This window comes from Hemitrygon akajei, chromosome 21 (genome assembly GCF_048418815.1).
Source record: "Hemitrygon akajei chromosome 21, sHemAka1.3, whole genome shotgun sequence".
Taxonomy (NCBI): Eukaryota; Metazoa; Chordata; class Chondrichthyes; order Myliobatiformes; family Dasyatidae; genus Hemitrygon; species Hemitrygon akajei.
The window spans coordinates 20,701,407-20,724,951 of NC_133144.1; the positions used below are offsets into that span (position 1 = coordinate 20,701,407).

At 45.8% G+C, this 23,545-nt stretch overlaps 1 protein-coding gene across 2 annotated transcripts in view; it reads left to right on the plus strand.

Moving 5' to 3' along the window:
- Positions 1-23,545, plus strand: part of LOC140714142 (casein kinase I-like) — a 195,196-nt gene that overhangs the window by 39,200 nt on the left and 132,451 nt on the right. For both annotated transcript variants that reach the window (XM_073024968.1, XM_073024969.1), the window contains exon 2: positions 4,837-5,259. In XM_073024968.1, coding sequence (XP_072881069.1) covers positions 5,064-5,259 — 196 coding nt within the window. In that variant the 5' untranslated portion in view covers positions 4,837-5,063. The remainder of the gene's footprint in view (positions 1-4,836; positions 5,260-23,545) is intronic.

The following is a 23,545-nucleotide window of genomic DNA, read 5'->3' on the forward strand; positions in this document are numbered from 1 at the left end:
CATTTTGTTATCCTAATATTTCTGCATGTTGTAGAGTAGTGGTCACCAACCTTTTTAAGCCCAAGATCCCCTACCTCAGCCTTAGTACAAGGCAAGATCGACCCCACATCAATTAGTTACATGCGTGCGCACCAGGGCAGAAAAGACCGGACGTAAAACACTGCAACCCGGGAGTAGAAAATAATATATAAACACCGGGGGTATCCACCTTTTTTTTTGCACTGCGGAGCGGTTTAATATTGATAATACTCTTGCGGACCGGCCGACGGGGGCACGGGGGGGGGGGGGGGGGTCGTTGTGTTAAGCATGACCAGAATACAGCGATACTCGAAGCAGGTTCATTATGTCCGGTCTATTCTAGTTTTCGCGGCTCTCGGCTTCTGTCCTGCTTGCTCATGTTTTTTCTGCTGAGAAAACTCAGCAGGTTCGTCTTTAAGTGCTGGGTGCTTGGACTTGGTACTGAAGCAGTTTTGAGACATTGCCTCATTAGTCAGCCTCCCGCCCACCCGCCGCCAGACGCCTTGGCCAGGTGCGGCTGGTCGCGGGTGGGGTGAGAGGACAAGTTCAGGGCCGGAGGTCCCTGTACCGGGGCCGCGGCGGTCACAGTCCGGAGAGCGCAGCCGACCGAGCGGGGAGTGTGACAAAGCGCCTGCCCGACCCCTTGTAGGATCTATCGGCCGACAAATGTTTGTTTCAGTAGATCGCAGCGCGGTAGCTGCTCTGATACTTATGAAACGCTGAGTCCGAATTAGGTCGTCTGCGAATATTTTAGCACCGGGTTCCCCACGAACATTCGGTGTGCTAAACAGGTTTAGAGGCGGCGCCCATCTGTCCGTGCTCCAGGCCAGTAGCGACGGCACTTCCCGCCGGCCGCCCGAGGGCGACCGGTGATCCCTGGCGCGAGGGTATCACTGCGTTTAGTCGCCTGATGACTTTGTGTGGGTCAAAGTTCAACAATGGGCGTGACAGGGAATGAGGAAAAGTGCAGCTGACTCGTATCGTTACCTCGCGGCCCGGTGGTTGGGGACCAGTGAATTACACTGTGTAGTGCGGGAGAGCTATACGCATACACACTGGGCAGAAAGAACGGAACTAAAACCCTGCAACCCGGAAACAATCTCTCAACAGTATTTGTGTATTTATTTTTAATATTTTTTTCGGGATCAGCTGGGAAAGTCTCAAAGATCGCGATCGACGTGTTGGCGACCACTATTGTAGAGTGATAGGGCAGCAGTACAGTATGGATGTAGGGCCTTCGGCCCGAGAATCCGTGGTGCCCATCCAGCTAATCCCAATTTCCTGTGTACCTTGGCATTCTGTCCAAAAGCAACAAAAACTATGAAGTAAGGTTGCATTGGTTCTGGTTTTAATCCTGTGGGTGCTTAATGCCCCTAATGCCGCTGGTCCTCCATCTCTCTCTGTTTAGAAGGACTCTGCATTGCTGTGTCCATAGCAATTGTTTTTTTTTGACAGTCAGGGTTGTTGGCCCTGAGCTGAACCCCTGAACCTGGAGGACCAGTGAACCACTCGTAATCTGGCTTCTACCCTTTAACTTGTTTGGCATGGGCAACCCTACCAAGAGCTGACCACAAACCCCTCGACTCCAGTCAACATAGTTCTCTGAGTCATTGAGACATGCAAGCCTCTTAAACCCTTCTACAAGGTTGTGTTTCTCTTGGAGGAATCCTTTTGAGTGCTATTAACTGAGGAAATTGAAACAAAGTATGTGATAATTGTCTTAAAGACATCATCCTCCCTTTTATCAAGATTAGTCCTCAAAAAATTATGACTGTTCTGAATCATGATGAATTTACTTAAATGGACTACAGAAGAGAATGGATGTTCAGGTATTTTTAGGTATGGTTTGCTATTAAAAAATGTTCCTGTTGAAGCTTGAGTCAAAACATAGAAATGCCAATGGGAAATCTAATTGCAATGTAAGTAATGGGATTCTAGTTTAAAACGGTGTAGTTCAAAAATTTGAAACATTTAAAAGGTTAGATCATCAAATCCAGTGGTGTACCAGCACCCCATTTTGAGCTCTGCCATGAGAAGAGATTGCTATGTGGGCAGAATATTCAAGGTTGTGCTCAGAGCAACATCCCTACTGACTCCTGGAAATCTCTGGCCCGGGACCATTCAGCTTGGAGCAGGAGCATTTGCGAAGGTATTGAGGACTGAGTCCATGCATCAGCAGCAATCTGCAATCCTGGGTGAGCAGCAGAAGATGCATACTATCCCACTCACCTGTCCCTTCAACCTTCTGCCCCATCTGCAGCTCCACATTTTCCCCAGCGGCCAACTCAGAACTCTCAAAACTGCACTGGAACCAAGTTGTTTTCGTCTTGATCCCAAGAGACTGCATAATACTTCATAGAAAATGTCTCAAAAATATTTTTGAGACATCCCAAGGTTGTGAACGGTGTTTAAATGAGAAGTCCTTTGTCAAGCCAGGGAGGCCTTCCACTGGAATAAAGAACACTCTTATTTCATTAAACATTACAAATGTGGAGAGGTTTACTGCTTAGTATGTCATTTGTGGTTTGAGAAGTATCAATAGATACTGAGGTTGCAGGGGAAGAACTTTAAAAAAAACAATTCTAACATGTGCTTAACAGAGTGGCCTGCCTGAGATATCTCTCTGGCAACCTGTATTCTTACTGACATTATTGGTAGAATGTGGCCAGTTCAACCCCTCTGTCCTTTTAGAGGTCTCTCATGCAGGTGGTACAGGACCATCAGTAGATGATCTGTATAATATTTCTGTTGTGAAGCGTGTCTCGCTATTTTTCAGTGGCCCTTAGCTGGCTTAAATTTGATTTGTATGGAGGTCATCAAAATAAGATGCAAATGATCGGAAACTGCAACATTGCATATTGTGCCTGTATCTGTTGCATTTCCTCAGAAATAGAACCTTTTAATCACTTTTTCCCCCTAAGTATTGAATTCCTCTGACACAGCAAAAATAGAAATCCTGATTTAAAGAAGTGTTAACCAAGTTTTGAAAGGCAGCATCTTGGGCAGGGTTGTTGGATATGACACAAGGTATCCCAGCAAACCTCGCCACTATCACTCAAAGATTGAAGTACTTTGAAAAGTTTAAGTTAGTGGATAAATGGGAGAAAATCTATAGATTCAAATGATTGTCTTAACCACCTGATGAGCGTAGCCAGCTTATTGGTTTCATCTCTATACACTTTTCCACTTTAAATATGGATATTGTTGCTGCTTAGTATATCATCTCTGGTGTGGGGAAGTATCACTAGATACTGAAGTTGCAGTTGAGAAACATTATTTACAGCAACTTTTCCATTTCTCCAATAATTCATGTGCAGATAATTAGGTTGTGACATGGATTTTCCTTGCTGTAGCTTTGAATTTAACCCACAGAATGGTGGGTACTATGTAGTAAAAGAGGTTTGATCATTTTTATAACCTTTAACTGCTGAGGTTTGGGGGAATGTTGTGGGAAGGTGTGGATACCAACTGGGAGTTCAGTGGTAAAGCTTTGTTTTCAATTACTGGGGCAGTAGAAGGTTGAATACCTAATTCTTCCATTATGTGGTCAAAGCCATGCCCTAGAACCAGCTCAAGGTGTTTGTTATTTCAATTGTTTGGAATCCCTGTCTCAAGACTTGTCACCTGACTGACGTTACTGGGGAATGGTAATTGCAGAATGCTTGACAATTTACAGACAATTTGCTCACATGTCCATTTCCTGTTATGGTGCAGTACATCACAGAAGTAGGTAATTTGGCCTGGTGGGCCTTTTGCTGGTCTTTATTAGAATGCACACTTAAAGAGCTGTAATATACAAGGCTATAGACCAATAAGTAGTGTGAGGAATCCTAACTCCATTTTTTGGCTAGTATTGACACTGGGGCTGAATGGTGTCCTTCTGTGCTATAGATTTTCTTCTATGATGCTCTCTGAACTAACACTGAATGTTGACATTGTTCCAGTCTCTAACTTGAGATCTTAGTGGTATCTTAGTTGGTATCTTACTTGTCCTCATCTAACCCTATTGCTTTCTCCCTCATTCCACTTGAATAGATCTATTGTTGCTGACCGCATTACGGGAGAATGTGTCATATTCTAATCACTCTGGTAACAGAAGTTTCTTCTTGATTCTTAATGGGATTTCAAATTATCCTTGTGATGGGTCCAGAAGGAAGGTCTCAGCCTGAAATGTCGACTGTTTATTCCTTTACATTGTTGCTGCCTGACCTGCTGAGTTCCGCCAACATTTGGTGTGTTGCTTGGATTTCCAGCACCTGTAGATGTTCTCATGTGTGTGTATATATAGCTGGGGTGCCTAAGACTTGCACAGTACTACAGTAATTTTATATATTGCAATGTAATGCTGCTGCAGAAAAGACAAATTTCATGACACGTGAGTGATGATAAACCTGATTCTGATATGGGTCTCCATTGTGGACTGAGAATGGGAAAGGGGGCAGGGAGAAGGGAATCGTGGTTGGGAAAAGGGGAAGGGAGCGAGAAGTGCCACAGAGACATTCTGTAATAATCAAAAAACCAGTTGTTTGTAATCAAATGACCTTGCTTGGTGTTTCAGGACTGGGTGTGTCTGCACCTGTACCAACCCCCACCTCGGCACTCCTCCTCTGCCACCTGCCCCACACCCCTCTGGTGGTGCTCCATTTTGACAAATGCAGTATATGTGCCTAAGACTTTGCACAATATTGTACAAGGGATATGCAAATATTGCTTTATCAACGTGCATTGTCCAACTAGAGTGCTTTAAATGTAGCTGTGATTTGGTGGTGTATTTGGATAAAGAATTGTGAACTCATTGGGTTTTCTTTTGATTTCCAGGATTTATTTTCAAGTCTTCAATGTGAATAGGAAGCATCCATGAAGACAGAAGCAATCAATTTGTTTTCTGACAGTAAGGGAACGGATGGCTATCGGATCTGAAGACAGCCATGCTATTCAATGACTACCTTTGACTGCACTAAGGGACTCAGCATTGCCCACCAGTTTGGCAGCTTTAACACAAACGCTCTAGACTTCTGTCGTTGAGCTGTGACCCTCCTGCTGCCATGGAATCTAGTCGGGCAAGCAGAGAGCGAGAGAAGGATAAAGCTGAAGAACCTCGACGATCGAGTAAACAGTCTGGACGGAGTCCGTATGGCTCTCGCCCTGGCTCTAACCAGTCGTCAGGGGTTCTTATGGTTGGACCAAATTTTAGGGTTGGCAAGAAGATTGGATGTGGCAATTTTGGAGAACTTCGATTAGGTAAGAATTTCATTGACTGTCTAGACATTTTCATTTACTTATACAATCGTGATTTAGTACTCGTGTTTAAAATATTGGATAAATAGGCTGCCATTTGGGGCCTCAAGTCATTGGATTGCTTAACTTTTTAACAACCTGTTTTAATAGAAATTTCAAACACTATTTGAAAGAACATGCCCATTTGTGGCCCTCATTTCTATTTGAGATTTTTCTATTTTAATATTTCTCCTTCCTGTAATTTTCTAAATTAGTCTATAAGCTGGCCCAGGCTTGCAATGCAGCTTCATTCTTGTGATGTGTGTGCATCCCTATCTCTATCCCACCATCGGGGTAGAGCTTCCTCCTCAAACACCACTGCTTCAGAAGCCCATTTCCAAAACTTTAGCATTAAATCGTCCTTCCTTAAATCTTTCTTATTCCGTTCACCGGTCCAAAGTAGCTGCAAGAATTATTCAAGGGCAGGAGTTACTACTTGTAATATGACTGCAATGTCAGTTCTGGGTGAGTGCCTGTACTTCCTCCTCTGAATCAAAAACTTATGGCTTATTCCCCACTTTTTCCTGGTGATATAGTATAAATGCTAACTTACTAGGCCAGCAGGCAGATTTTGGGATCACTCATATGGAAATGTGAATGTATATTCCTCTCTGGCAGCTGGGAATTTGTATTCAGGCAATTAAACTAAACCTAAGAATTCAAAGCAACCAGATCTATCAGTTTTACTGACATTCTGACCTAGTCTAGCTGATGGGTAACTCCAGATTCATCAGTATGATTTGACTCTTAATCTTCCCAATTCAGGTTCACATGGTGAAAGACAATAATTGTTAGCATTGACAGCATCTCATGAACGACCAAGTAAAAACATTAGCTGTTATAGTGCAGAACTCAACTATGGTAAAGAAAGTTTCAGGCATCTAAAATGAAACGATGAACACTTGAAGAGCTGTAGCTTACAAGACTATGGACCAATCCATTGTGGAGTCTTAGAGCACAACAGCATAGAAACTGGCCATTCAGTCCAACTAGTGTGCTGAACTTGCATCATTATTGGCCAGTGTGGGCACAATGGGATGAATGGGCACCTTCTGTGCCACATTTCTTTGTAATTTGATTGACATTGCTCCTCTGAATAAATACTGATTCTCATCTTGCCAATCTATGGTATCTTATAATCATAGCAAATACTTATTGTCCATGCCAACAGTGATTCCTGTCTATGTTAATCCCATTTGTCTGTATTAGAATTATATCCCTACACCTTTCTTGGCTAAAAAACCTTTCAAACATTGTAATTGTATCTGTCTCTCCTACCACTTCTGGTAGCTTGGGCCAGATGCCCACCACTGTGTGTGTGTGTGGGACAGAGAGACACTTCCTGACCCAACCGAGCATTACAGAACTTTTATATGTTAAACAACAAAGTTGTTATTTATAGTTGCAGTACCTTCATAGTCCTTCTTTCCAGTGTTACGATACGGCAGCAATGAATATAGAATTGAGACAGGTTTTTTTACAAACAAATAAACATTTATTTAAACTCTGCTCAATAAAAATGAAAAGTGAACAAACGACTAACTTATCTGGTTGTTAACTGCTATATGGCAACTCGAACAGTTCTTAAAACAATAAATGCGAACACAGTTCTTAAAGTGATAAATGTGAAAGTTCAAATGATTTATATAGTCAATTAGGAGGAACTTTCTTGAAGTAACAACTTCCTTGACGATGTGACGTGACGTTACTGCTGATCCCAGCTGAAATATGCCTTGCCCGAAGGATTCATGATGAAGGAAATAAAAACGGCTTGAAGGAACTGACCTTTTCTTTGGCGAATGACACTGCGCCCAACCCTTTCTGCTGTTATAGCAGGGGCTATCTCGGATGCAGGTTGCTATCTCTGGAATGAAGATCCAATAAGGTCGATCCTGTATTACCGCCTTCGACACCAACTTTACTCGATCCTTCGGGATTCTGTACTTCGGTAAATCTTCACTCTGCAATACTTAGACTTTAAAATTAAATCGAAGATACATCAAACATAACTGGCAGTGATTTTCAAAACTGCCGGCACAACGACAATGTACCTCACGGTAAGAATTAAAACTCCACTTTAAAACAAAACTGCATCATGAAACCAAATACGCAGCATAACGGAGTAATGGACGACTTAAACGACGTCCCAACAGAAACTCCTGCGTCGCAGCAGGCTGTCCCCGTTTTATACCTGTTGGAACAGGCCATCACATGACCTCACACTGGCAGGAAAATTACATCATGTGACCTCACACTGGTGTGAAAATACGTCACCCCACCATCACAAGACCATTACATCACGTCCACCAGATACTACTCAATTACATCATGGTCATGAGACAGTCACAAGATACCCACGGGCTATGTAACACCAGTGAGATGTAATTTTTCAAATCCCTGGAACTTCCCACCAACACACCCCAAGTAAGTGTTAATTATTGTGGTCTCTGAGTCATATTCATGAATGGGGTCTTAATTGTATTCATGCATGCAAGTCAATTGGGTATTTCCTCTTCGGAGCTGCATTTTAAACTTAATCTATGACCTGTGTTTGGATCTGAAGGTTAATGTTTGCTATATTGCATCTCCAAAAAATGCCCTAACAGTAGTCATTGGCAAAACTAAATCTGAGTAGACCCACCTGTGTCGCACTGTTTCTGTGGCTGCTCCAGTGTAATAGCAGTGTCTTATTGCTGTCTGTCCTGCTTTTGTCTTTAATGTTTGTTACTTCCTCCTATGTGTAATAACTTCTGTTAATTTGAGGTGTTATGCTCTGCTAAAGCCACTTTAGAAATGGAAATTGTTTTAACTGGGCCTTAGGTAACTCATATTTGAAGAATAGATTAAAAATATGCATTTTGAGGGGAAGGTTGACAAATGTATGAAGGAGAAAAGAACAGAAGATTGTTGAATGGTTAATGTGGAAGAGGGGTGGGTGAGTTCTTGTGTGGAGCTGAAGTTCTGTGAAGCCAGTAGGTCGATTGACATGTTTCTGAGTAGTGCATTCGCTTTAATCCTAAGCAAACATTATTGCTTCATTCAAGTCTATGAAACGGCTTCATGAAATGGTGGAATGTTATTGACTCCTGTTCCTAATAGCTAACATATACTCAATTACTATTCAAGGTCCAAATCTTCTTCCTTCAGCAGCTAAGAGACACACCTAGTTTTTTTAAAAGTCATAAATAATTGAATGCTTGGATCAAGATTCAAACCAGCTGTCATGTTATCTTGTTGCAGAATGCCAGCTCTCTTTTAGAATTTTCATTTCTACCCTTTGGCTCTGCTCCTGTCGTGACAACGAACCGGTTTAGAAGCTGCATTCTAGTGTTTTCCATATGTTTCATGTATATCTCGCCTGGAGGTTTTGTACAGGCTTTGCATTTAGCTAGGCAAGGTATAATTTCTGTGGTTATTGAATGTCAAGTGTAAGTATGCAATATGTAACCAAAGGCTGGCCATTAACATCGAGCTGCGATGTGGTTGGAGCACTTCAGTGTTGAAGAGCATGGGTTTAGATCTGGCTCCAGAGACCTGTCTTCCATGTAGACCGTGTTTTCCAGTGTAGTGTTGAGCAAATGCAGCACAATCACAGCTGCTGTTATCCTGGGTGGGCTTTTAAAACAACGAAAAATTACCAAAAAAAACAATTGCTCTTGCAGTCTGAGGAAAAGAGAAGTTGTACTTAGAACGTTACAGCACAGTAATGTGCTGTAACATGGTCCATGATATTGTGCTGACCTTTTATCCTACTCCAAGATCAATCTAACCCTTCCCGCTACATAGTGCTTCATTCTTCTATCATCCATATGCCTAAGTATTTTTTTAAATGTCTCTAATAAATCTGCTTCTGCCACTACCCTTGGCATGGCATCGTACATACTCACTACTGTTTTTTTTAAAAGAAACTTGCATCCAACATCCACCCCCCCCCCCCCCATACTTCCTTCAGTTCATCTTAAAATTAAGCCCCCTCACATTAGCCACGGTGAATGGGATGTCCCAGGTAGGTGAACTGCTCAACCCTGAGTTGGGTTGTAAGGAAAATTCTAATGGAGGATCATTGTTTTCTTCAGACTGCCCACTAACCTGAAAGCCCTTGCAGCCTGGTGAACTGAGTGACTGCAGCCTGTAGCTCATCCTCTGTGTGTGTGAGAATAGCGCTCTCAGGGCAAGAGATCGCGGTGCCCTGCGCAAGAGGTGCAAAGACTAACTTAAGCAATAGCTCTCTCAGGCAAATATCAAGGTCACCGAGTGGCAGCAGCTGACACGCGACAGAGACTGCTGGAGCACATTAATCCACGGAGCAGCCAAGAATTCTGAGGAATCCGGAAGAGTGACTGCTGAAGAGAAGAGGAGATGCAGGAGGGATCCTCCTACCCAAGTGCCCACATCCCGGCTGTTCCCATGTCCCTACTACACCAGAGTCTGCAGATCCAGAATTGGTCTCAACAGTCACTAATGATTGTGCTGTTGCTCCTGAGGACTCTTCTTCCCTTGTGATCTTCGCAAGCGAAGAACCAGTTTAATTGGGTGTCCAGGGAGGGGTAGCACCTGTTGTGAAGAGGTTTGTCGTGTCCATTACAGGGTAGCTCGCTCATCTCAGTGCTCTCCTGTGTCTCCAGATATCTGTTTACATGCAAAAGCAGCTACACCCTGATACAGCGTGGTCTGAAACAGGCCACCTACCCCTAGTGAGATAGGGACATGCCTGGCCTAGCATGTGAAGTCAGCTCCAGTGGATTGGGTGGATGAAATCTAAGGTGAGCTCCAACAGTCAGAAGTTGGCTCTGCAATGATCCATGGAGAGGGAAGGGCATGACAAGGCACAGAAGTAGTCATGGTCATCCACTGCAACAAGGAAGACCACAGTTCATGTCGCTTGTTCATTCCACTGGAACAAGACTTCCAAGGTCGAGAGAGTGCAATGGCTTTTCCACTTTAAAAACTCTCCTGCACAGGTTTCCTGTCATTGTCAGGCATGACGGACAACAACCATTAGTCACTTCTATCATGGGAAAATGTCTCTGGCTATCCACTCGATCGATACCTCCTATCAGGAAGGACAGCAGAGCAGCAATGGCTGGAGTTTCTGCGAAAAATGAGGCAAGTGCAAGACATAGATTCCAAAAAAGAAGAAATTTTCAGATGTAAGGAGGACACTACCGTGGCTGACAAGTGAAGTCAGAGCCAAAGTAAAAGCAAAAGAGAGGCCATACAAGGCAGTCGAAAATAGAGGATTGGGAAGCTTTAAAAAATTGCAGAAGGAAACTAAAAGGTCATTAGGAAGGAAAAGCTGGATTACGAAAGGAAGCTGGTGACTAATATCAAAGAAGATACTAAAAGCTTTTTTAGGTATATAAAGGGTAAAAGAGAGTTGAGGATAGATATAGGACTAATAGAAAATGACGCTGGAGATATTGTAATGAGAGATGCAGAGATGACAGAGGAACTGAATGGGTAGTTTGCATCAGTGTTCACAGTGGAAGATGTCTGCAGTACATTGGACGTGCAAAAGTGTCAAGGAAGTGTCAGTATGTGCAGTGAAAATTACGACTGAGAACGTGCACAGGAAGCTTAATGGACTGACGGTGGATAAATCTTCTGGACCTGATGGAATACACCCTCGGGTTCTGAAGGAAGTAGCTGGAGAGATTGTGGAGGCATTACTAATTCTTGAAAGATCATTGTTAGATTCTGGCATTGTACCGGATGACTGGAAAATTGTAAATGTTACTGTGCTATTTAAGAAGGGTGGGAGGCTGCAGAAAGGAAACTATAGACCTGTCAGCCTGACATCAGTGGTTGGGAAGTTGTTAGAATCAATTGTTAGGGATGAGATTATGGAATACCTGGGGGCACATGACAAGATAGGCCAAGGCCAGCATGGTTTCCTGAAAGGAAAATCCTGCCTGACTAACCTACTGAAATTTTTTGAGGAAATTACAAGCAGGGTAGACAAAGGAGATGCAGTAGATGTGGTGTACTTGGATTTTCAGAAGGCCTTTGACAAGGTGCCACACATGAGGCTGCTTAGCAAGATAAGAGCCCATGGTATTAGAGGGGATTTACTAGCTTGGGTGGAGCATTGGCTGATCAGCAGAAAACAGAGAGTGGAAATAAGGGGACCCTATTCTGGCTGGCTGCCAGTTACCAGTGGAGTTCCACAGGGGTTGGTGTTGGGATCACTGCTTTTTACGATGTATGTCAATGATTTGGACTATGGGATTAATGGATTTGTGGCTAAATTTGCTGATGATACAAAGATAGGTGGAGGAGTGGGTAGCGTTGAGGAAACAGAGTGTGCAGAGAGACTTAGATAGTTTAGGGGAATGGGCAAAGAAGTAGCAAATGAAGTACAATGTTGTAAAGTGTATGGTCATGCACTTTGGTAGAAGAAATAAACGGGCAGACTATTACCGGTAGTTAGATGGAAAGAGAATTTAAAATGCAGAGATTCAAAGGGACTTGGGAGTCCTTGTGCGGGATACCCTAAAGGTTGATCTCCAGGTTGAGTCGGTGGTGAAGAAGGTGAATGCAATGTTGGCATTCATTTGTAGAAGTATAGAACATAAGAGCAGAGATGTGATGTTGAGGCTCTATAAGACACTCGTGAGACCACACTTGGAGTATTGTGCGCAGTTTTGGGCTCCTTATTTTAGAAAGGATATACTGACATTGGAGAGGGTTCCGAGAAGATCCACAAGAATGATTCCAGGAATGAAAGGGTTACCATTTGATGAATGTCTGGCAGCTCTTGGGCTGTATTCCCTGGAGTTCAGGAGATTGAGGAGGGATCTCTTAGAAACATTTTGAATGTTAAAAGGCCTGAACAGATTAGATATGGCAAAGTTATTTCCCATGGTAGGGGAGTCTAGGAAGTGAGGGTACGTCTTCAGGATTGAAGGATGTCCATTTAGAACAGAGATGAGGAGAAATTACTTTAGTCAGAGGGTGGTAAGTCTGTGGAATTTGTTGCCACGAGTGGCTGTGGAGGCCATCATTGGGTGCATTTGAGGCAGAGATAGATAGGTTCTTGATTAGCCAGGGCGTCAAAGGGTATGGGGTGAAGGCAGGGGAGTGGGGGTGTCTGGAAGAATTGGATCAGCCCATGATTGAACGGCGAAGCAAACTCGATGGGCCAAATGGCCTACTGCTCCTATATCTTATGGTCTTGTATCATTTTCTCCACCTCTCATTCTCTGCTCTAAAGAGAAAACCCCTAGCTCGCTCAACCTATCTTCATAAGAAAAGCTCTCTAATTCAGGCAGCATCCTGGTAAATCTCCTCTTCACCTCCTGTAAAGCTTTCACACCCTTCTGATCATGAGGTGACCATATTCTAATTGTGGTCTAAACAAAGTTTTGTATAACTGCAACATCACATTGTGGCTCTTAACTAGATGGTTTAACTGAAGGAAACCAATATACCATACACCACCTTTAACAGGCCTATCAAGTTGTGTGGCAACTTTGAGGGATCTATGAATTTGGACTCAAGTTTCTCCATGTTACTGAGAATCCTGCCATTAACCGGTGGATATTTAAATTAAATATCCAATAAACAGTTTACAGTAAAAGTCTGCTGTCTGACTGTTCAGAAGTTCTGATATTTGAGTTCAAGATACTTTGCAGATGCTGGAAATCTGGAGCAATATGCACTCAGAATGCTGGAGAACTCAGCAAGTTACCCGAGACCCCCTGAGTTCCTTCACCATTTTGTGTGTATGCTCACTGGGTAACATTTTCTATTCTCCTTTCCAACTCAACGAGACCCTGATCCCTGCATTCCCTTATGAAATGCCAGAGTGTGTTGGAGGTATTAATGGACAGGAATAATATCCAGTAACCTGGAAAATACTCTGGTTCAGTGTTGCACCTTGACAGCACAGTTTATAACAGTTTCCCTCATTTCTATCATTTAGCTGTTGATTGAGAGTCGAGTGATCAGGCGGGGAGGGCAAGTGAATCCTTCAGTAACATCTGGAGGTGAAAATATTTTAATCTAACAAAACAAAGAAAAAATAATGTTTGTGTAGTGTAGCCTGGCCAAAGATTGTATACAAAGTATCACCTTGTGGCGACCCACTTCCCAGCGTACTCGAACCGGCTCACAAAGCGGCACGCGCCGGCATTGAGGCCGGTCCCAAAGAGGGCGCCAAGTCTGCTTCGCCAGCAAGGGGAAAAGCCCGCGCGCGGGACGGGACTGTGAATACGCATTCCTGCCCGGGGAGGGCGGGATCAGGAAGGCTTTAAAGCGAGGCCGCGAAGTTTGAATAAACCTCTTTTGTAACTGCAGCTCACTGACTCCGTGTCGTTATTGCAGCGCTGTGTGTAGAACACCGCTACAATTGGTGACTCCGACGGCCCAAACGATATTTGGACCGGAGATGAACGACGCAGCATCTGTTCATGCAGTTTCGTTAAAACTGCCAAGCTTCTGGACGCTGCGACCTCACCTATGGTTCCAGCAAGCAGAAGCCCAATTCCACGTTCGGCAGATAACCTTGGATGCCACACGTTACTACTACGTGGTGAGCTCCCTTGACCAGGAGACAGCCGCCCAGGGTTGAGGAGCTCATACAATCGCCCCCAGCGGACAGCAAATACACAGAATTCAAAGCCTTGCTCATAAGGACTTTCGGACTCTCACGGCGCGAGCAAGCTGCCCGCTTACTGCACCTGGATGGTTTGGGGGACAGGCCACCGTCGGCTTTGATGAACGAGATGCTGTCCCTGGCCAGAGGTCACAAGCCCTGCCTCATGTTTGAGCAGGCATTCCTGGAGCAGCTGCCCGAGGACATACACCTGCTGCTGTCCGACACGGATTTCAGCGACCCCCGGAAGGTGGTGGCCTGGGCGGACGTGCTGTGGAAAGCCAAGAAGGATAGTGGGGCGTCCGTCGCACAGATCACCACGCCACGCTCCCAGCAGCAAACCAGACCAGGCCCGGCCACAGAGCCCGCTAACCCCAGAGGCAGGGGTGAGGAGACCAACGGACAATGGTGCCTCTACCACCAGCGGTGGGACGCAGAAGCCCGTCGCTGTAGCCCGCCTTGCAAGTTCCCGGGAAACATAGCTGATGGCTACGGCGGCTGGCCATCGGGATAGCCTCCTGTATGTCTGGGACAAGCAGTCGGGATGCCGCTTTTTGGTTGACACCGGAGCTGAGATCAGCATCTTGCCTCCGACGAGTTACGACACCCGAAACAGAGAACCGGGTCCCACCCTGAGGGCTGCGAACGGCAGCGCAGTAAGGACTTACGGCACCCGTACGGTGCGGCTACAGTTCGGCTCCAGCCAGTTCACGTGGGACTTCACACTGGTAGCCCAACCGCTCCTGGGAGCGGATTTTTTGCGAGCTCACAGCCTACTGGTCGACCTGCCCAGGAAGAGACTGGTCCACGCCAAGACCTTTCAAACGTTCTCCCTGGGTGAAGCCCAGTTGCTGGCCCCACACCTAGACTCCATCACGCTGTCCGACAACTACTTCACCAGAGTCCTGGCGGATGTCCCATCGGTTCTGGCACCGCAGTTCATGGCAGCCATGCCCAGACACGGCATACAGCACCACATCCCGACACAAGGACCACCCCTCCAAGCCCGTGCTCGAAGGCTTCCCCCGGACAAGCTCCGACTGGCGAAGGAGGAGTTCAAGAGGATGGAGGAATTGGGGATCATACGGCGATCCGACAGCCCATGGGCTTCCCCCCTGCACATGGTGCCCAAAGCAACAGGGGACTGGAGACCATGCGGCGACTACCGCAGGCTGAACGAGGCTACAACACCGGACTGCTACCCTGTGCCGCACATTCAGGACTTTGCAGCAAACCTGCATGGCGCACGGATCTTCTCCAAGGTAGACCTCGTCCGGGGATACCATCAAATCCTGATGCATCCGGACGACATTCCCAAAACGGCACTCATCACCCCTTTCGGCCTTTTCGAGTTCCTCTGCATGCCATTCGGCCTAAAGAATGCCACACAGCGGTTAAAGGACACGGTGGGACGCGAACTGGACTTCGCTTTCATCTATTTGGACGACATCCTCATAGCCAGCAGCAGTCGTCAGGAGCATCTGTCCCACCTCCGTCAACTCTATGCCCGACTGAGTGAATACGGCCTGACAATCAACCCGGCCAAATGCCAGTTCGGGCTTGACACCATTGACTTCCTGGGCCACAGGATTACTGAAGACGGGGCAACCCCTCTGCCCGCCAAGGTAGACGCGGTCCGCCATTTCCCCCGACCCAACACAATCAAAGGCCTTCAGGAATTCGTGGGTATGGTGAATTTCTACCACCGCTTCCTCCCTTCAGCTGCCCGAATCATGCACCCCCTGTTCGCCCTGATGTCAGGTATGGGCAAAGACATTACCTGGGACGAGGAGTCTGCCGCCGCTTTCATTAAAACCAAAGAAGCCTTGGCAAATGCCACGATGCTAGTGCACCCCAGAACGGACATCACTACCGCCCTCACGGTGGACGCATCCAACACAGCAGTTGGTGGGGTGCTGGAACAACTCATCGAGGGTTGTTGGCAACCCCTAGTGTTTTTCAGCAAACACCTACGACCACCCGAGCTCAAATACAGTGCTTTCGACCAGGAACTGTTGGCGCTATACCTGGCAATCCGGCATTTCAGGTACTTCTTAGAAGGTAGGCCGCCTCACCATGTTCACGGACCACAAACCGCTTACCTTTGCATTCACGAAAGCATCCGACCCCTGGTCGTCCCGCCAGCAGCAACATCTGTCCTACATCTCCGAATACACAATGGATGTCCGGCATGTCTCGGGAAAGGACAGTGTTGTGGCGGATGCCCTCTCCCGCCCTAACATCCAAGCCCTGTCCCAGGGGGTAGACTATGAAGCACTGGCGGAGGCGCAGCAGGCAAACGAGGAGATCCCTAGTTACAGGAATGCAGTCTCCGGTTTGCAGCTCCAGGACCTCCCCGTAGGCCCAGGTGAGAGGACCCTACTCTGTGACGTCACCACTGGCCGACCCCGTCCCATCGTCTGGGCAGCCTGGTGGCAGCGCGTTTTCGACTCCATTCACAACTTAGCGCACCCCTCCATCAGGACAACAGTCCGGATGGTAGCCAACAGGTTCGTTTGGCACGGACTTCGCAAGCAGGTCAGTGAATGGGCCAGAACGTGCATGCACTGACAAACAGCCGAGGTGCAGCGGCACACCAAAGCCCTGCCGCAGCAGTTCCACCCCACCCGCCGGCATTTCAACCACATTCATGTGGATATCGTGGGCCCCCTGCCAGTGTCGCGAGGAGCGCGGCACCTCCTGACTATCGTGGACTGGTTCACAAGATGGCCAGAGGCGGTCCCGCTCACCGACACCACCTCCGAATCTTGCGCCCGGGTACTGATTGCCACCTGGGTACCTCGCTTTGGTGTACCGGCCCACATTACCTCCGACAGAGGCGCCCAGTTCACCTCCAGCCTGTGGTCAGCTATGGCCAGCCTTTTGGGGACACAGCTGCACCACACAACTGCCTACCACCCACAGTCGAACGGACTAGTGGAGCGTTTCCACTGTCACCTGAAGTCGGCTCTCATGGCCCACCTCAAAGGGCCTAACTGGGTGGATGAGCTCCCCTGGGTCCTGCTCAGAATCGGCACGGCGCCCAAAAAGGATCTGCACACCTCGTCGGCCGAGTTGGTGTACGGCGCACCCCTGGTCGTCCCAGGAGAGTTCATACCAGCCCCAAGGGGGCAAGAGGAAGAACCCGCAGCAGTCCTGGGCAGACTACGCGAGAGGCTCGGTAACCTGACCCCCATACCCACTTCACAGCATGGGCAGAACCCGACCTGTGTACCCAAAGACCTGCAAAACTGTAAGTTCGTTTTTGTACGACAGGGCGGACATCGGGCACCACTACAGTGACCCTACGAGGGGTCGTTTACGGTGATCAGAAACAACGGGTCCACATTCGTGCTGGTCATTGGGGGGAAAGAGGAGGTTTTCACGGTGGACTGACTCAAACCGGCCCATGTGAACTTGGCGCAACCGGTCGAGATTCAGGCACCGCGGCGCAGAAGCAGACCTCCCAAACAGAGTCCGACCCAGACTGTAGACATTGGGGGGTGTATCGCTGGTTCTGGGGGGGGGGGGGTGTTATTTGGCGACCCACTTCCCAGCGTACTCGAACCGGCTCACAAAGCGGCACGCGCCGGCATTGAGGCAGGTCCCAAAGAGGGCGCCAAGCCTGCTTCACCAGCAAGGGGAAAAGCCCGCGCGCGGGACGGGACTGTGAATACACACCCCCTACAGCATTCCCGCCCAGGGAGGGCGGGATCAGGAAGGCTTTAAAGCGAGGCCACGAAGTTTGAATAAACCTCTTTTGTAACTGCAGCTCACTGACTCCGTGTCGTTATTGCAGCGCTGCGTGTAGCACACCGCTACAACCTCTTAAATGTGGTACCTGAAGCTTTTGTACATTGGGTGAGTTAAACTTCAGAGTGCTTGTTATTATCCAGTCTTAGTGCTTGTTCTTGGTATAGGATTAATATTGGTGAAGCTACTGTACCCATTGCTGAACGTCTTGAGAATTGCTCCTGGAACTGCAGGTGTGACTCCCGATGGTGTTGAGCCGGTATTTTCCATTGTGACACAAGTATGCACTACGGTGAGGGTGCTGTCTATGGGAAGGAAACTCTAAGCTAATGAGTAATCAAGGGGATGGGAGGTGTGTGTGCACGTGGAGTTGCTATTTTATAGGTACAGGTTTCCCCCCGCTATCAGAAGGCAGAGCGTTCCTATGAAACCGTTTGTAAGCCGGAATGTCGTAAAGTGAAGAAGCAATTACCATTTATTTATATGGGAAAAATTTGTGAGCGTTCCCAGACCCAAAAAGTAACCTACCAAATCATGCAAAATAACACACAAAACCTAAAATAACAGTAACATATAGCAAAAGCAGGAATGATATGATAAATACTCAGCCTATATGAAGTAGGAATACTTTTCTGCAATCATTGCAGCACTGTCTAGTGTAGCGTATAATCTCACTACGTAGCAGAAGCAATCTCTCCAGTAACCTTTAAGCTATGAAGCTGCCAAATTATACCAAATAACACATAAAAATAAATAGCCTATATGAAGTAGAAGTAATGTATGTACAGTGTAGTTTCACTTACCGGAATCGGGAAGACAGTGAGAACACTGATGATGGTGTGTTAGGCTGAGTTGTCGGAGGTTGGGGTCCTCGGCAATTTTTTCCAATAAGTTGCAGTTTCATCACAATTAAACACTTGCTTATATGAATAACCGCCTTCTGTAATTATCTTCTTCAGTTCTGCTGGGAACTTCTCGGCAGCTTCAGTATCAGCGGAAGCACTCTCTCTAGTAAACTTTAAGCTATGAAGCTGCCCTTGCCTCAGAAACTGATCAGACCACCCATGACTACCTTTAAATTCCACTTTCGCAACACTTTCATCACTATTGTCCAGTGCTTTCTGTATCAGCTTATTAAAAAGACTGACTGATTTCTCCTTAAGTATAAGATAACCTAATGGAACACCACGCTTTGTACATCCATCAATCCACTCAAGCAATAGACTTTCCATTTTATCCATTATGGATGCCAACTAAGAGAGACCACTTTGCTACAAGCAGAACCAACAGTAACATCGGCAGCTTTCAAGATTCTTTCTCTGTGCGTATAAATACTGTAGTGCAAATGATTCAATGTGCAGACAATGCCCTTACTTCATTCATTTCACCACGATCGAAACGCTTAATTATGTCTAGTTTTACGCTAAGTGTAACACCCTTATGAGCTCTTTTAGGCTTTTCCGATACCTTAGAACTCATCTTGCTAATGGATGCACAAAATAAATCGACATAAAGCACAGATGTTCAGAGGGGCATGTTTAAGCAATGGCGACTAGAATGCAGTTCTGGGGGAGGAGCTTGGCTGCTTGGGGCATGCTGTCTTTCTCCGTAACAGTGAAAACACCTTCTGTTAGCGAAAACAGGTAACTAATGTAGGTCTTTCGTAACAGCGAGGTGTCGCAAAGCGAATGTTCAAAAAGCGGGGGCCACCTGTATTAGGAGGAGGAAGGTTGAGAGGTGATGGTAATAGGTATCATCAGATGTTTTAGCTGTATAGGGTAGATATGCAAAGAATACTGAGTTGAAAACTAAAAGACTCAAATATAAAGTAGTTACTGGTAAATGATATACAGAAAGTGGAATGGACTCCATAAGCAGCAATTGAGCTGATGGTTTTTCATGTTTGGGCAGCTGGAAAAGAGGTACTTGAAGGTTATGGTGACAGTGAGATAGGAGGAGACTTGTGTGGAGTATAAATACCAGCTGAGCACTGTTGACCCTATAAGTGTTAATACTTCGTTTGCCTGTGCAATTTTTGTCCATATTTTCTCTTGCTGTACTGCAGATGGAAGCTCCAAGGGCACTGATTATCAAGGAGTGCTTATTTTTATGTGAACTTGATTATGTGGGGGCTTGTTGGATGCAGAGATGGGGATGACACAGTTTATCGAGGCTGTTTGAGAACAAAGAGGAAGCTTCCTGGTTGTTTTTTTCACCCTCAACTCTACCCCTCCGTTAAACTCACCTCCAGTCTAAAGGTACAGGAAGAGGTTGTAGCGCCGTCAACATGGGCAAGGAGCTGAACAATGTATGAGTGATGGAAGTAAATGAATGGGGCATATGGTGTACGAATCTGTGCTGTGAGTGGGTCACAATGACCTAGCTATGACATGAATCTAACAATGGATCAGAACAAGACTGGTTTTGATAACAGAAGGGCAAAAGTATTTGTGGAGGCTCAAGGCAATAATCAAATGGAGGCTGGAGAAACATGAGAAATATGAAGCCTAAAACAATTTGTCATAAAAGACTCCTATTATTTTTTTTCCCTTATGACTTGTTTCTTTTTCAGTTTCAATATCCTTTGCTGTACCTTGCCTCCTTAAGAACCTAACCCTTCAGGGGGGGAAAAAAGTCATGGTAGAATGTAGAAAACAAAATGTAAAGTCAAAGTAACAAACACAAAATGCTGGAGGAACTCAACAGGTGAGGCAGCATCGATGGAGAGGAATGAAAAGTCGATGTTTGGGGCTGATACCCTTCATCTGGACTGGAAGGGAAGGGGAAGATGTCAGAATAAGAAGATATGGGGAGAGGACGGAGTGCAAGTTAGAGTGTGATGGGTGAAGCCAGGTGAAGGGGAAAGTAAGTGCATGGGGGAGGAGGGATGAAGTGGGAAGCTGAGAGGTAATAGGTGGAAAAGACAAAGGGCTGAAGAAGAATGAATCTGAGAGTGCACTGTGGGAGAAAGGGAAGGAGGAAGGGTACCAGAGGGAAGTTAGAGAGGGGTAATGGGGAATGGAAAAGGAGAGAACAGGGAGTGGGGAGAAATTACCCGAAGTTGGAGAAATTGATGATCATGCCGTCAAATTGGAATCTGCCCAGACGGAATGAGATGTTGCTCCTCCAACCTGAGAGTGGCTCATCGTAGCAGTGGAGGAGGCCGTGGGCCTGACCTGTCAGAATGGGAATGAGGAATGGAATTAAAATGGTTGGCCACAAGAAATCCTTCCTGTGAGGACAGAGGGGTGCTCAACAAAGCTATATCAGGTCTCACTGATATAGAGGAAGCCTCTTGGGAACACTGTTTATGGTAGATGACCCCGACAGACATAAATGGGAAGTGATGCTTTACCTGGAAGGACTGTTTGGGGCCCTGAATAGTGGTGAGAGCAGGTGTAGTACTTGTTTAAGGTAGCACATTTTGACTGTAGGGCCCTGACATTTGTAAAGTGGAGGTCTAATGTAGAATAAATACAACAGTCTAGGGTTGTGGAGAGATACAGAATAGTAACGAGCCTTTTGTCCAACTGAGTCCAGATAGACCATCAGCCACCCATGTACAACAATCCTGTATTAACCACATTTAAAAAAAAACCTTCCCATATTCTCCCCTTCAACTCCCCCCAGGTTAGATTCTACCACCTATCTACCTACTTGGGGCAACTTACAGAAGGCAGTTAACCTACCAAGGCAAAGGAAACCCATCCAGATAGAGACACTGACCACACCAGCTCCACACAGCCAGCACTCAGTTCACTGAAAGAGTGATAACTCAAAAATGCAAGGTTATTGAAGGAAAAGTTTAAAGATAAAGATTAGCTTTGTCATATGTGCATCAAAACATACTGTGCATGCATCGTTTGCGTAATGACCAACAACTCAGGATGTGCTGGACAAGTATTGCCGTGCTCCCCACATGCAACATGGCATGCCCACAACCTACTAACTTGTACGGCTTTCGAATGCGAGAGGGAACCCGGCAAAGTGACGGGGAGACACAAACAAAATGCTGGAGTTGTGGGGAGAGGTAGCATAGCAGTTAATGTTCGGGGTGTTCTGGAATTTGGAGTTCAATTCTAGCACCGTCTGTAAGGTGTTTGTCCATGGCCTTATGAGTTTCCTCCTATAGTCCAAAAGATATACTAGTTGGTCGGTTAATTGGTCATTGTAAACGGGCAGTGTTGCTGGGCAGTATGGCTTGTGGGGCTGGAGGGATTTGTTCTGTGCTCTATCTTTAAATAAAATAAAAATTTCAAGCACCTTACAGATAGTGGCAGTTAACACTGGTAAGAGCCGAGGCTGAAGCCTTCCTTTGCTACAGAAGCCAGTAAGGTCATTGGATTAAAATCTGCAGGGCTAACCTTCAGACATGGCCTAGCAAGCTCTTTAGTTAAAGGGCTAATTGGATGGGCAATAAATTGTGGCCTCATCGGCATCTCTGTGATCTAGAAAATAAAAAAAATCTTCCTCCCTGCTCTCTTCCCCCTGTTTTGTCCTGCTATTGTTAAGTGGTAGCAGATGTAGTATTATGTGGGCTGTGGGGGTGTGATGAGCTGTAAGATTTATTCACACATACGTGGTTGAATTGCAGTAAAATGGCACATCTTTCGCTACATGGGGAGTGTGCTGATATACAGGGCTGCCATATAATGTGTTATATTTATTTATATCTTGAGTTATATTTTATTCACCCTCTCCCTTAATCATTGACATGTTATAAATTAAATGCTGCCAGCATTAATTGTGGCTATCACCTCTCCGTTAAGTGAGTGCTTACTGCGAGGGACAGTGTCAAGTTCTTTGTACGAGGCAGAATCCTCTTTCCGGTTGAAAACCTTTGCAATCTTAAGAAGTATTACAAGCTTGACACAGGCTGCACTTAAAGAGGCAACATAAGACATACACAGTAGCCTTTGTTATGTTTTTGTAGCTGCTCATTTCAAAGTTCAAAGTAAATTTATTATCAGAGTACATATGTCACCATATACAACTCTGAGCTTTCGAGTTACACTATGAAAACCAACCCTACTAGCCAATAAAGTTTCTATTGCTTATTTATGGAGATCTATAGAAAAGCCTGCATAGAGAAGAACATTTAAAAAAAACCCAATAAGTATATACCACTTGTCTGTTTTAACGGACATCATATTAGCTATAAAGTATACAGTATTGACATCTGGATGAAGGGTTGACCTGAAACATCAACTGAAGGGTCCTAATGAAGCATCTTGGCCCAAAATATCAACTACAGGCAGTCCCCGGGTTATGTACGAGTTCCGTTCCTGAGTCCGTCTTTAAATCGGAACAAGTACATCTGGTATTATTTAGCATAGAAACATAGAAAATAGGTGCAGGAGTAGGCCATTTGGCCCTTCAAGCCTGCACCGCCATTCAGTATGATCATGGCTGATCATCCAACTCAGAACCCTATACCTGCTTTCTCTCCATACCCCCGATCCTTTTAGCCACAAGGGCCATATCTAACTAATGCCATAGCGTCAGTCAAACGGTTGTCTTAGTATATAGTATATATTTTACCTTTCTATGCATATAAAACACTTAAGAAACGTATGTATTCCAATAATTAAACCACTGCGTTGCTTAGAAATAATTGTAGCTTTCATCGGGGCAGGGCCTTTCACATGCTTCATTATTCTCACTTTATCTGTTAAAATTGTTCTGATTGTTGACCGACTGTAGCCTAACGATTTTCCAATGACTGATGGCGTTTTACCTCTTTCCAAACGCTTTATTATTTCCACTTTATTTTCAATCGCGATTGCTTCCTGTTAATGGAACAGAAACACTGCGGGTGGTGGATCCTGAGCTCCGCTGGCTCCCAAGGTCTGCGGGGTCCTAAGAACCACCGCATTGAGTTTCCCAGGTCTGCACTGAGAC